The sequence below is a fragment of the Clarias gariepinus genome, chromosome 7 (assembly GCF_024256425.1).
Source record: "Clarias gariepinus isolate MV-2021 ecotype Netherlands chromosome 7, CGAR_prim_01v2, whole genome shotgun sequence".
Taxonomy (NCBI): Eukaryota; Metazoa; Chordata; class Actinopteri; order Siluriformes; family Clariidae; genus Clarias; species Clarias gariepinus.
The window spans coordinates 37,357,997-37,372,866 of NC_071106.1; the positions used below are offsets into that span (position 1 = coordinate 37,357,997).

The 14,870-nt window shown below is 36.9% G+C and overlaps 1 protein-coding gene across 4 annotated transcripts in view; it reads right to left on the reverse strand.

Moving 5' to 3' along the window:
- The window catches only part of gse1b (Gse1 coiled-coil protein b), a 247,634-nt gene that overhangs the window by 161,088 nt on the left and 71,676 nt on the right, over positions 1–14,870 (reverse strand). For all 4 annotated transcript variants that reach the window (XM_053500513.1, XM_053500511.1, XM_053500512.1 and 1 more), the window contains exon 2: positions 4,268–4,418. In XM_053500513.1, the coding sequence (XP_053356488.1) occupies positions 4,268–4,418 (151 nt within the window). The remainder of the gene's footprint in view (positions 1–4,267; positions 4,419–14,870) is intronic.

Here is a 14,870-nt window from a genome sequence, read left to right on the forward strand (position 1 = left end):
TACAGTATAGTTATTAGCTTCAGACGACTTTAACGGAAGAAAATGTAAAAAATGTATTCAAGGGTCAACAATAATAATGGACCATCAATGGACCATCCGAACCATACAGGACTTGGCACAGGTTTTATGCTCGATGCACTTCCTAGTTCAATCTTTCCATTTTATCTGGGTTCGGGACCAGCACTGCATGCACTGGCTGGGAATTGAACCTACAGTAGGCCTTACACGTGACTGAGCCACCGACGCCCCTGCCCTAGCATAATGAAAAAGAAAAGAAACTTCATAAATTGAGTTGATAAATCTACTCACGCTAAAAAACTCAACCTGATGTGATGCACTACTGATATGTGATAATGTAGAGTATTAGAACATAGACAATGGTCTCCTTTTATATTAGCTTTATTGATTGTAAATAACTAGTTTTCTTTCTTCTACACTCACATACACATACTGTAACACTTTTCTTCCTTGTTTAATTTTCATACTGTAGCACTGTACAATTCTCCCTCCTCAATTGGGCTTTGACCCAATAAGAGGTAGGCCTATATTCTGCTTTGCTGATTGGTTTATTTAGCGTTATGATCGAAAATCTGAGTTTAGTATTTATTTATTTATTTATTTATTTATTTATTAGGAGTCTCTAGTATTAGAAAGATGAGAAGCTAAGTATTCTCATCTTGACTTCTTGAGAAACTGAAATAAAACAGAGCATGGAGAAGTAACAGTTTTGTTTAATTTATGAAATTCATAAAAGTTATACATTGGCCAAAAGTTTAAACATCCGCTCTAATCAGACTAATCAGACAGAGAAAAAAAAACAACTTCCACAACAACAATAAAACACCCTTTTAGGAGAAAACTCAGGACACGGCCGTAGACTCGTATCTTAGCTTAGCCGCAGTCTGTAAGTGAAGCGCTCAGGATGGCAGTATGATGTAAGCCCCTTGTCATCAGGACACATTTGGACTCGTATCCAAGGCTGTACAGAGACAGTTTATTTGCTCGGGGGTTGTCCGGAGTGCATCAGCTTGTGATGCCTTAATGCACCGCTCGGCAGGTAGACGATGATTAAAACAAATAGAAGCTGACAGGCTGCCTCCCGCTCGCTCTGTCTTTCTTTACAAGCGAATCTGAACATCCTGTGCAAAGTGTGGCAATAATTTGAGTCAAATCAAAACACCATTCCGCCACGTTTACTTATTTTTCAAAGGTGTCGCACTTAAAATAAAGCCCTCGACCCTGTAGAGAAAGGCTTGGTCTCTCAGTGAGTGCTCAAGAGCTGAATCCTGGTTTAATCCAGTGTCTTACAGTATGATGAGGGAAATGTTTATTGTTTGTGCTAATAATTTGTGGAATCTTCTTTTATATTAGTAAGTGGATAAAAAAAAAACAAATAAAGCTAAGGTATTCAGATTAAAATGTTTCTGCACATCAACTCTATGCTAAAACAATTATTATCATTAAAACAATACTAATTTACAATTAATACAAAATCTAAAAGGTTCGTCGTATGTCTTATGCCTCACAAATTATTTCGCCCCAAAATTAAAATTGTATTTATTATTTATTATTATCAATATTGCCTATGGGACAATGTGCTTCAAAATACCAAAGGACTTGGGAAAAAATTAAAGGAAATGTACAGAAAAACTATATATATATATATATATATACACACACACAATATGTATATTAAATATATATATATATATATATATATATATATATATATTATTATTATTTTTTTTTTTTAAGGATTAAGGTTAGCTAGTTCAGGTCCAGGCAATTAAATAAATCAATCAATAAATAATAATAATAATAATAATAATGATGATAAAATTGGTATGGAATATAAAAACATACAATTTACAGGGATGTATATAAAATAAGGGTAAAAATATGATGAGTGGTTATGACAGCAGCAGTATGATTTAAGATCAATTATAACTTTGTTGACTAGAACTAAGTTTAATAACTATTAATAACTAGTTGTTTAATAACTATTTTATTTAGTGTCAACTTATGTTAAGAACTTATAGATAGGTTTGGCTAAATTTAAGAATATTTCACTTACTAAGATGCTAATATTTTTGCAGTGTGTAGTTTGTCTTCTTTAAGAAAATAAAAACAATATTTGAAGAATTTTAAAAAGGGTTTTCTTTTCTAACATGAATATCATGGGTACCGTACACTGTACTGTACACACCTACTGTAGCCTCAAGGCAGGACAAAGCGACGATTTGTGGCAGGATTCCAAAGTCTGGATCTCAGTTTGGAAAATAAATAAATAAATAAATAAATAAATATAAATTTATAATAAATAAATAAATAAATAAATAAATAAATAAGCCAAATCTTAATATTTAATCATTTTGTTTGAGTAATATTATCTACGTTTGTCGGTTTTTCACATGTGGGTTCTGGCCACACAGTTGTACAAGTTGAAGAGTTCCAAAGCTTTGGCGCTTACTTATGTGGATGTGTTTTACTGTGATAAGCTGTTTTCAATGAAAACCAACAATAAAAAAGTGCTGATCTACAGCTAGTTTGAATCCATGAATAAACTATGAAGCTCATTTACGGTACACTTTGCATACACGGTATGCAAAGAATGAAAGCTCATGAAAATTCCCACATTGTGTATGGAAGAAAATTTGCTTATCAAACAAACAACAGACGAGAACTAAAAGTCCATCTATACCACTAACTGAAAAAAAAAAAAAAACATCAGATAAAAGCTTAGCATAGCATCAGGGCGATAATAAATTGCACTGGAAATTACCAAGTTTTTATTTGTAACTCAGTAGTGTTCTGGTATTCCCCGCTCGTGAACCGACAAAGAATACAGGAAGTGCACTTAGGAAGGTGACAGCTAATTAGTTAGTTAGTTAGTTTGAAGTTTACTGGAATTAAACCAGTTGCTTTGTTTAACTCGGTTTGAATTTCTAGTCATGTAGGAAATATCGTAATTACAATAAGGTGAACAGCAGCACAATGCTGTAATTATAACCAGTGAGCTTATTCTTCCCTTTGAGCACCATGATTACGAGCTCGGCACGTACCCGTGAGCAAGAATCATACGTGTAATGGCCGCCAATACGACCATGATGAAAGGGTCTTAAAACATTCATTAGTCACACTAAAAAGAAACTTGTTCCATGCACCACACTTTCAAGTTGTTTTAAACCCATCAGAGCTTCAGAGGAAGAACTTTATCAGGTAGGATGAACCCTTTCAGGAATTCTGAGAAAGCTTTAAGAATGCTCAAGGACAACAGAGTAATGTCTGGCAAGCACAGACCTCACGATGCATGCTTGGAGTTTTAAAGTCCAACACTACAGAACCTGAAAGGTTTTTACCATCTAAAAAACCGCTCAGGAACCTATTAAGGGGTTTACCTACACTTGCGGAAAAAATCATGATATAATCCCAATAAAAGTTTGTTTAGTTCGTTCCATATGGGGTTCTTCTTTGCTATGAGGGTAGAATTGAGGAACCCATATGCAGTACAGTGTTCTTAGAGTGTAGCACTGGGGAACACCAATCTTTCCTTTCTCAGTGAGGTGCTCGCTCACTTCAGCCAATTGAGAAACCTGTTTTTCAGAGCGTACGTCCAAGTTAAGGCGGATAACTATGGGTTGTTCATTTAAAAATAAATAAATAAGCAAATAAAGTTAAACCTAGAATTTCAAAAGGTCCTAAAAAACAAAACAAACTGAACCTAAGAACCATTTGGTGGGGAGGAATTTCATGTTATATTTCATTTAATCTAAGAGATTTTGTTTCAAGTAACAAATGGAAGATGGATGGATGGAAGATGCTATTATGCTAAGATTTTTGCAATGTGTAGAAAACTGACCAAATTTTGTCAAAGCAAAATATTTGGACAAGTTTCATTAATATGGCAATTTAATGGTACAAGAAAGTCTCACTCATTTAGAGAGTACCTAAGAGCATTTAGGAAACGCTCGAGGAGCATTTATGTAAATAAGAGTAGATCAATTTTCATCCAACTTTTCTTAAAGTTAACATTTCCAACAGATTTTCAATTACTTACCATCACGACATTTTATTCCAAAGTAGAGCCTTCTGATTGATTCTGTGATGATGTGTAGAACTCATACAAAAGTTTCAAGCTCAAGGTGGAAAACATTCAGTCTAATGAACATGAACGACCAAAGCAGAAAGACTACACTGTAAACCACTGAAGATTAGACAGAAGACCAAAAACAACAGAGAACGAGAAAAAAGAACCACATGGACTCACTGGAAGGTGATCGACCTCTGTCCTCGCTGATCAAGGTGACCCCAGGTTCTCCAGATGGAGCATAGAGATGCTTGGAAACCTCCCTCACCGGCGCAGTCTGTTGTCGAGCGTCCTCTTTACTGCTCCCGGCCTGTTCTTCCACCGGGGAGCTCTGCAAGGGACAACACACACATCCTTAGAACCGAGGACCAACGTGCTGTACATAACATCACAGCGTCACTCTATCGGCATCTGCCAAATTCCATAAACATAAGTGATCAGGCTTTGCATGAAGATCAGTTGGAAAATAATGGTCTTGTTATTTAGAAGTGGTCGATTGATTTTTCTATAACTGGAGCTTTGACATGTAGTGCAGCTACAAATCAGAGGTTTATATTAATATGGTATGGTTTCTATAGCAACAGCTCATTCACAATGTGTGTTGGATCTATAAGTTTGTGTAGTTGTTGATTCTAGAACAAGATAAATAATATACAATGTTTATATGACGTCATTTTTGGAAGGAGTCTCCAGTGTCAGAGCTATGCATTCACATTTTCAGGTAAAAACAAACAATTTTGTTTGTTTGTTTGTTGTTGTTTTCCTTATTAACTTCAAGATGTGATGGAAAAATTGTTTGTTGATCTAAGATATGACAACAAAATGTAGATAATTCCACAATCTCAATCTCATATTAATTTCATCACATCATCCCGTTGTTGATTATTTTTCCTAGCTGTTGCTCCACTTTGAACACCGCTTGGAACAACTGTCTCTATTTTAATTACCACTGAGTAAAGGAAGAAGCAAGAAAACAAGATGCAGCACTTTAACACAGAAGCCCCATCTTTTGGCAGGAGAGACAAGGCCTTCGACGCGTGACAGCGAGCTTTTGCAGGATTCTTCCAAAAGAGAGAGAGAGAGAGAGAGAGATAAAGGAAGAGACAGAGCAGAAAAAGGAAGCGGTGAAGAGAGACACATAGGATGACTGTGACAGAGAAGAAAGCAGGGACATAACAGAGAAATAACAGGAGGAGCTGTCAGGGAGGGATGTGCGAGAGGAGAGGCGGCGGAGATGACTTAAAAGTGCTGGTGATGGTGCTGCCATTGACGAGTGGCAGGGAGATAGGCAGACGATCTGCCGTGCTATCGCGCGACAAAAGGAAAGCCCCGGGCTGATGAAATAAACATGACTTCCTCCAGGATACAGAGAGACAGAGGAGCTGCGAGGCCCAGAAGTGAGGCCGTAACTCTTCCACATTTTGTCGAAGAAAAAAAAAAAAAGCAGACAAACACAGGATGCGCACAGGTGCCTATAAATAAATACATGCTGGCCCTAATTACTTCTCCTGAGGAGCCGAGGCGTTTTTAGCAGGCATTGTAGACAGATTGAGAAGGACATCACGGGTAGATACCAAATCCTGAGTGATTTATTTGATGTGTGAGTTGCTTAGCAGCATGTTCTCCGCTCTGGTTCACACACACATACACACACACACACACACACACACACACACACACTGGAACAGAGAAAAACTTCATTATAGGATAACTGCATAGACTTTTTTTTTTTTTTGCGACACGGTTCGATCAGCTGATGTCTGAACTGTTTGAATTGATAAAAGTTTATAAAATGCACAACCGCAATTTAGGTCTTGTTACACCAAAAATCTCATTTGTGTTTGAGACTTTGTGTTTCTAGTCAAATCTTGCATCTAAAATTGCAAGCGAAAAGTTTTTGTTCTACTGGCAAAAACGTTTTTTTTCCATTTTCCAGAAACAAAATTATCTGCAAAAAGAACAAGACATTTCAGCTTAGTAACATTTGACTTGAAATAAGCTTAATAATCTTACATTATTATAAATTATATATATTATAATATATATTTTTAGTTTTTTTATGAAGTATAAATAAATGTAATTATATTTAAAAGATTTTCATAAATTCAAAATATTGTGCATCAAATACACTATTATTATTATTATTATTATTATTATTATTATTATTATTAATAATAATAATAATAATAACAACAAAGTGTTGCTGAGATCTCTATTCTGATTGGTCAGTAGATATTAACTTAGAACAGCAGCTTTGTTAAAAATTCCAGCTGTAAACCTTGGAAAGTCTTCAAGACAGATGAGTTTTCCGGGTTGCGGTAGTATGAGAAGCGGGAATATTCACCGTATTAACTGAAAAATCAAGCAGGAGTGTTTATAGCTGCTATAACATAGGCAGAGGTGGAAGTGCATGTAAATTAGTTACTGTACGTACTTACATTACTGTACTTAAGTACATATTTCACATAACTGTATTTAAGGAGTTTTATTAGAGGATACTTTTTACTTTTACTCCGCTTAAAGTTACAGCAAATATCTGTATATACTTTTACTTAACTACATTTCTGTTTGGTGTTGCGTAACCCAACCACATTGGTGTGTAGTACTTAAAGAGGAAATTGTTGACCTGTTGGGTAATCGCGTGACTTGCTTTAACTTTGAGACACGCCTATAATAATGTGACAGGTGTTCGAACTCAGAAGCAGATCAGAGACAAACACACAGAGAGAAGAGAGATACTTGAAGATGGATATGTCTGTGCTTTTACTCAAGTACACATAAAATGAGGGTCTTCTACTTTTACTTTAAATAAGATTTACCCTAAGGACCATCCACATTTTCTGAAGTACCGTACAGGATTCGTGTACTTTGTCTCTGAACATAAGTGAGAACACGACTTATGATCTGTCATCTACGGTGGCCGTGAAGTGCAATACAAACTAACAAAACTGAAAACAAAATAACAAAACCCAAAACAAAATACCTAATATCTGACTGGCCGTGAAGTGCAATACAAATTAACAAAACGGAAAACAAATTAACAAATTCAAAACCAAATAACAAAACCCAAATTATTATTATTTTTTTTGGGAGGGGATGGGGGGTTGTTTTTTTGTTTTCCGTTTTGTTATTTTGTTTTTTAGATTTGTTAATTTGTTTTCTGTTTTGTTAATTTGTATTGCACTTTTCGGCCGGTCCGATACAAACCGGAAAAGGTGGGTATAGTTTGCGAATGAAATGCTTACCGCTGATTGGACGAGACATCTGTCACTCAAGATATACAGGAAGTAGGAACTTGTTACTTTATCTTTGTTTTTTGTGTGTTCTGCTTCACTTTAAACTATGATGGCCTTGAAGTGCAAAACAAATTAACAAAACTGACTTATAAATAAGAACGCTATATTTGAAACCACAATAATGTTTGCACATTCATACACACACAAATCTACCGCTACTACAGCACTTCCTGTATATCTTGAGTGACAGATGTCTCGTCCAATCAGTGGTAAGCATTTCATTCGCAAATTATACCTACCATTTCCAGTACAAAATACATATAATACATATAATACAAATGAATACAAATTAACAAAACGGAAAACAAATTAACAAATTCAAAACCAAAATAGCAAAACCAAAACAACAACTACCCCCCCCAACCCCCCCAAAAAAAATTGTTTTGGGTTTTGTTATTTGGTTTTGAATTTGTTAATTTGTTTTCCGTTTTGTTAATTTGTATTGCACTTCTCGGCCAGTCCGATATTAGTTATTTTGTTTTGGGTTTTGTTATTTTGTTTTCAGTGTTGTTAATTTGTTTTGCACTTCACGGCTACCGTAGTCATCTCTTAACTAATATAAATCCATCCTAAAGAAACATTTATCCCTATACTGTACTACAACTCACAGTTCCTGCGCCTCGCTATTATCCAGCATTTCAAATCAAATAAAGCTGTGATTATAGTCAGCAGCAGAGCTCTGGGCTGCAGAAACGATGGACCGATGTGGGAGAAATTCACACGGTGACCTTTAACCCGTAGCCTCTCAGATACTTCATCATCTCCACGTTCCACACACACAACCTCCACACAACGCCGTGAGCAAGCAACACCGTGACTGCGTTACACACAGGGCTTCGACCTCTGCGTAAAAATATATCTGCAGGTAAACGCTTCAGTTTGTGGATGTCAAGGGAATCCACCTACAAACGCACGTACGACTTACAGGCCGCACTTCTTCTAGACCGTCCGCGAAGCGAGACTGGGTTCGCTCGACGAGCCGCCTTTCCTCCAGCAACTTTCACGACTCAGGAAAGAAGATCGGAGAAGAAGTTTCGCGTCGAGGGACTCGGTGAGTCACCAGACACCAGGATGTGATACGAGAAGCAAGATAAAAGTGTTACCTAATATGAGATGAAGTCTTTATTTGCTTTTTTAGAGAAATGATTTACTGAATTGACAGCAGATGCTCCGAAGAAGTTTGTAAAAGGAAAAAAAGAAAAAGAAAGAAAAGACAAACGAAAGAAAAAAAAAGTGCTATGTGAGTGGGAGATAGAGCTAAATACAGAATATCAGCACACTTGAAGATCACATAAATAAGGTTATATCAGGAGCACATGTACAATATATATACGCTGCCTGGCCCCAAATAGTTACACACGCTCATATTTCTTTCGATTGCCTTTAGCTTTGATTACAGCACACACTGTGGTGGTGAAAATGATTCACCACTCTGAGCCCTGGTACATCTCAAAAACTCCATAGGTGTGATAACCTGGTCATTTGGCAACCCCAGATCATAACACTGTCTCCAGAGGCTTGTACAGGGGACACTAGGCATGATGGGAGCATCGCTTCATTGATCTGGAATAGGCTCAATCTGGACTCATCAGGTCACATGACCTTGTTACAGTCCCCTAAAAATATTTACTCACCCTGATTAGTCTCACTAACAAGTGCTGTTCTGATGGACACACAGCTGTTTAGTCCCAATCCTGTAAGTTCTCATCACATGGTGTATGTGTGTATATGGAAATGCGTTTTTGCATGGAAAAGATTTTTTTTTATGTCTGTTCTTGATTTTCTTGTTTCCAACCAAATTTCTTCCACTAAATTGATTTAAATCTCCTTAGTTGTTTCTTTTGCTTGATACGGGTCAATAATTTGACTCCATATTTCTGAAATAGCGACATACATACTGTGCATACTATTAAAAAAAAAGCGCACTACAGAGCACTACAAAAAAGTACAGCTATACTAAATACCATCCATCCATCCATCCATCCATCCATCTATTCATCTAGGAACCTCAGTAGTCCTACTAGGGACTGTGGAGGCCAATGGCGACCATTATATTTAATCAACCGTGGTAGGACTTCAAGTCAACATTCACACGCACATTCAAGCACTACGGGCAATTTAAAAACGCGATTTAGCCTAATCCGCATTTTTTTGGACTGTGGGAGGAAACCGGAGAGGAAACCCACCAAGCACAGGGAGAACACGCAAACTCTTTCTCATTCTCTACACAGGATGGTGCAGAAGACGAAAAAACATCTCGTAAGCAGCCGTACTTTTGGTGGACTACAAAATCACATTCGAACACACAACACATCTGTGGAAAGTGTGCTTATTTGAATTAAACTCCATACACTTAAATATTAACCTGAGATTAAACAGCACTTTAATGATGTACAGTATAAACTGTACAAATACAAAGAGCTTGTAATTTATTTCAGCCAATTTATTTTTATGTTTTTTTTTAAAGTCTGGAGCAGGTGGTTTAAGAAAATGTCATGACCTCCAAGGAGTTAAAAAATAAATAAATGCATACCACTCACTACAAGGCAAACAGCCAAGTGTGCATTTGCATTAAGTAGATTTTTACACCTTTTCATGGCATGAATAATTAGCGATATTAAACGTTAGGTGTTTTACAAGCCATTAAGTCAGGGCTTTGGGGTTGTGCTAAAAGAAAACTATTTATCAGATATGTCTAGGTTTTTAATTTCTGCCTTAAAGCTGTTTCTGACTTTTTTTTTCTGACTGTTTTCTTAATAAAAGGTGACAAAGAAAGTCCAATATGAAGCTAATTAGTATTGTAGAACACCACACGAATCCCTGCATGATAACGAATTTTAATGTGAAAGACACACACATACACACACACACTGCTCCGGTTTAAAGCGGATGAGTAAATATGCTCAAACAGGAGGCGAGCCAGTGCCAGTACAGACCCCATCGACCCGTCCAGCCGGCCTCCTGAGCCTAATTAGCTCTGAACTTCCTGTGGGGGGGCAAACACCAGCGGCTTTAACGCCATCTCTAATGAAAGCAGACGAGCTCGACGTGGGTCGCGTCCCTTACCACCTACCATCGACGTGTCCTCTTCCCTGCAGCTTCCAGACGCCACAGCATCGAGATACAGGCTTTTAGTACAATTGGATGGCACCCGGCCGCAGCCACTCACCCGCCTGCTCGATTAAAGCAGAGACGGCGGGAGCCGTGCATGCAGCATGTATTATTATTATTATTACATGCAAGTGACAAGGAGAAAAGGGAAAACTTGAATGCTGCAGAGGTCACTGAGGTCAGTAAAGCCAGACAGGTGGGGAGATTAGAACAGTTAAAAAGATAAACATTGAAAAGTTATGTCTGTGATGTTGTTTTGTAAAGCAGGTAAGCTGATTCACATGATAAATCTCACTCACTCTCTATACCGCTTATCCTGTTTAGAATCACGAGAACCCTCGAGGCTATCCCAGTGGACTCTGGGCACAAGATGAAGTGCCAATCCATTGCAGGACACACAAGCACACACTCACAAACACTACAGGCAATTTGAAAATGGCAATTAGCCTAACCTGCATGTCTTTGGGGAAGAAAAAAAAAAGAAGAGTTTCCAACAGTGTTTAAGTGATGGTTAGTAACCTAGTACCCCAGTGTAAGCACTTTTATAAGTCACTCTGGATAAGAACGTCTGCCAAATACTTAAACGTAAATGTAAGTGTTTAACAGTTAAGGCTCTGGGTTACTTATCGCCGGGTAAGAGGTTCAAGCCCCAGCACCGCCAAGCTACTAATGTTGGGCCCTTGAGCCAGACATGGCTATGCCAGCTTCCTAACTTGGATATGCGAAAAAAAATAGTTTCACATCATCCAGCAAATGCTGCCTAATTAATAGGCAACTCGCAAAAAAGAAGCGCTTCCGCATTATAAGCAAAAAAGACCAAAATAGCGCCGAGTACAAGTACAAAACGCGATGTGTTTTCCTTGCTTGTAAAGTGTTAGATGTAATCATATAAAAATATATTTTAGAAAATCTAAAATTCCAAAATAAAATCATTTACTTCACCTTTACTTCCTTTCGCTGTAACCAGACTAGACTTATTGACTCACTGACTAGTGTGGAATGGTTTACAGGTTTGTGCATACATTGTGCATACTGTAGCTGAAGTTATTTTTTACGTTGTGTGGTATTTCTTATAATTTATTTCTAATGATTTATTTTTAAAAGTTTTTGAGCTACCTCAAGTGATAACATTATGATAAATGAAACGTATAGCTCAGATGATGGGTTTTGTCAATTTCACCAGCTTTATGGCAGCTACTGTCAAAAAATCAGTGATAACAATCATCCACAGATGCTGGTAGCTTTTAATTTTAATGAGTTAGCAACGAATCAAACTCTTGTACAGTGTGATGCCTAATAAAAACAGCACAAGCATCTGAGCTAAAAAAAAAAGGATAATGAATATATAGTAAGTAAATAAGAGTGCTTTTATCAGGATGTTGATAATGAATAGAAACAAGATGGGGCTTAATACCAACCCTTGAGGAATAGGAATTTCTTTTTTCTATTAGTATGGTAAGAAAAAGATTTTACATCCTGCACCTAAACCAAGCCAGAGAGTGATCTCTGACCAAGAAAGCAACCCAAAATATTAATAATAAAATTAATATTATTATTAATATTAATAATAAAATGTATTTTTCTTTTGCCAGAATGTGATTTTCCAAAAGTTCTTTTGATTAAATAAAAAATGAATAAAAGTTGTAACCAGGATAAAATTTTACTGAGATTCGTATTGCACATATGTGCCAAAGTTAATACAGTATAACACAATGTCAAATGTACACTGTCAACTAGTTTTAAGTGGTTTTAAGTTTTAGGTTAAGAAGACAGGAATTTACTTTCCCGTTCATTTTAGTCAGCTTTCAAAAATAATTAAAATCACCAAACTTTTTAAAAAGCTTTTTAAACTCTAAACTTTAAGCTTTATAAAAACAGCTTCTGCACCATCCTGTGTGTAGAGAATGTGAAAGGGTTTGCGTGTTCTCCTTGTGCTTGGTGGGTTTTCTCTCCGCTTTCCTCCCACAGTCCAAAAATTGCTGATTAGGCTAAATTGCGTTTCAAAAGAAAGTTTATATAAGATTGTATTTCTTCTTCTTTTTTTAGTAAACTGATTTTATAAAGGATTAAACAGTATATTTAAATAGTGTTTTCATCATTTATTTCATCATCATTTCATCATTTATTTTCTTTGCTTATTAAAAGTTATGTAAAAGTTTTATTCAACCTTAAAGTTAAAGACATTTAAGCTCATATTAAAGAATCTCATACTGTTAATATTCCGTAGTATGTGTGTGTGCCCTGCGATGGATTGTCACCCTGTCCAGGGTGTACCCTGCCGTGTACCCTAAGTCTCCTGGGACAGACTCCAGGTCACCGCGACCCTGTATACAGGATAAAGCGGTATAGAAGATGAGTGAGCGATAGTGTTGATAAATTAATCTGTTATTTTATTACAGCGTAGCCTACTTTAGATTTGACATTATATTTACGTAAGAATAGACTATTTTTATTGCTAAAACTTCTAAATAAATATTTTTTATTAGTATGAAAGACAAGACATGTCTAAACTTAACTCTAACCGCCTAAGACCTGGAACGTAGTGTTGTGTGTATATATATATTTTTTTATTAGTGGTTGATAATGTAATTGATGTCTTTGAAGAAGAAAAAGTTCAGTAAAAGAATAATTTACAACACACACAGTGTAATTGAAAGAAATGATATATGAGGACTCTGGGGTCTTGAGGGATTACCCTAAATTTACCAACCTTAACAATAACTGATTGAAGTTGTGGGATTACCTATCAATTGGCAGGTGGAGAACCAGGTTCATCTGATTGTGTATAAAGCATTAATGAAGAAGAATTTTACTGACACAAGGTTCAGTGGAAAAGAAAAAGAGAGAGAGAGAAAGTGAGAGAGAGACTGCAGGCTGGCTGGTCGAGGATATTGATAAACCCTGGCATCTCAATTTAGCTTGTGTGATGATCAAAGAAGCCGTTACATCTTTATCTATCCACTTTCTCTCTCTCTCTTCTAATGTAGTTCACACACTGGAAGTATATTCTTAATATTCTTAAATGAATTTCTTAGATAGTTAAACATCCTTAGCTGTGTTAAATAGCTTATTAGAAAGTTTGAGACCTTCCATAGGAGGAAGTGTTCTAGATTAGACGTTCTTTAGAATTTAAAATGGCTGCAACATTACATTATAAACGTATTCCATCCTACTTCACTCTCACTCACTCACACCGCTTTATCCTGTATTCAGGGTCGCAGGGACCTGGAGCCTATCCCAGGAGGCTTAGGGCACGAGGTAGGGTACACCCTGGACTGGGTGACAATCCATCGCAGGGCACACACACATGCACACACTACGGGCAATTTGGGAACACCAATTAGCCTTATCTGTGGGAGGAAACCAGAGCACCCAGCGGAAACCCACCAAGCACGGAGAGAACATGCTAACTCCATGCACACAGAGACGGGAATCGAACCCGGACCCTGGAGGTGCAAGGCGACAGTGCTAACCACTACACCACCGTTTGCTCACATATTAGTGATATTTAATTGCCTAACCACACTACCACAAACACAATTACATGCTGGTTTATCAAGGTGGAGTTTCAGCGTTTCGCTAAATCACACACAATTGATGTTGATATAACCTAAAACAATCTTGATATAATGGCACCTTTGTGACTTAAAGAAATGCACAAAGTGTGCATTTTGCACTCAAAGTATCAGTGTTGATTTCATTTTTCCACCTTAAATATTTTATATTACATATCGTTAATTTAAATTTTCATGTGTCCTTTTTAAATATACAAAAAGGAATTAAAAAAACTGTAGTGCTTTTGTCTCTGTGTCGGTACAAAGCATTGCAAATCTTTGCATTCTTCTTTTCTTTTTTCTATAATCAAGATGTTTTTGTTTTATTCATCATTCAATTCAGCAATCTGAATGTAAATAAGGCGTCATGTGCAGTTTTACAGCGTTGCCCTTTAAAACCACGCCCTATAACTGTCGAGTTATCTGGGAATTTGCACATCAGCTTCTGCTTCAAACATGAAAAAAGCCAAAGCCAACTACAGGGGACATGAGGATCAACTCCGGGATTACTTTTAATTCTTGTGTCCGACAGCTTTACAGGTTACACAACAATCCTTCAAAGTGGATTCAACTAAGTGGTCGATAACCTTAAATTAATAGTTACATCATAGCAGAGACTGTGAGATGGTGATTCTCTGTCACAGATGGTGCTTGTATGTCGAGTCTGTCCCTTTGCTCCATTAGTGACTGTGAGGTGATGCATACTGTGATGTCATACTCTAATCGAGTCCTTATGAAATGATTTCAGTTCCACCATTTCACTTATTTTAGCTTGACAGTAACACATCGGCATAACGGCGGAGCTTTCTTACACACATACAC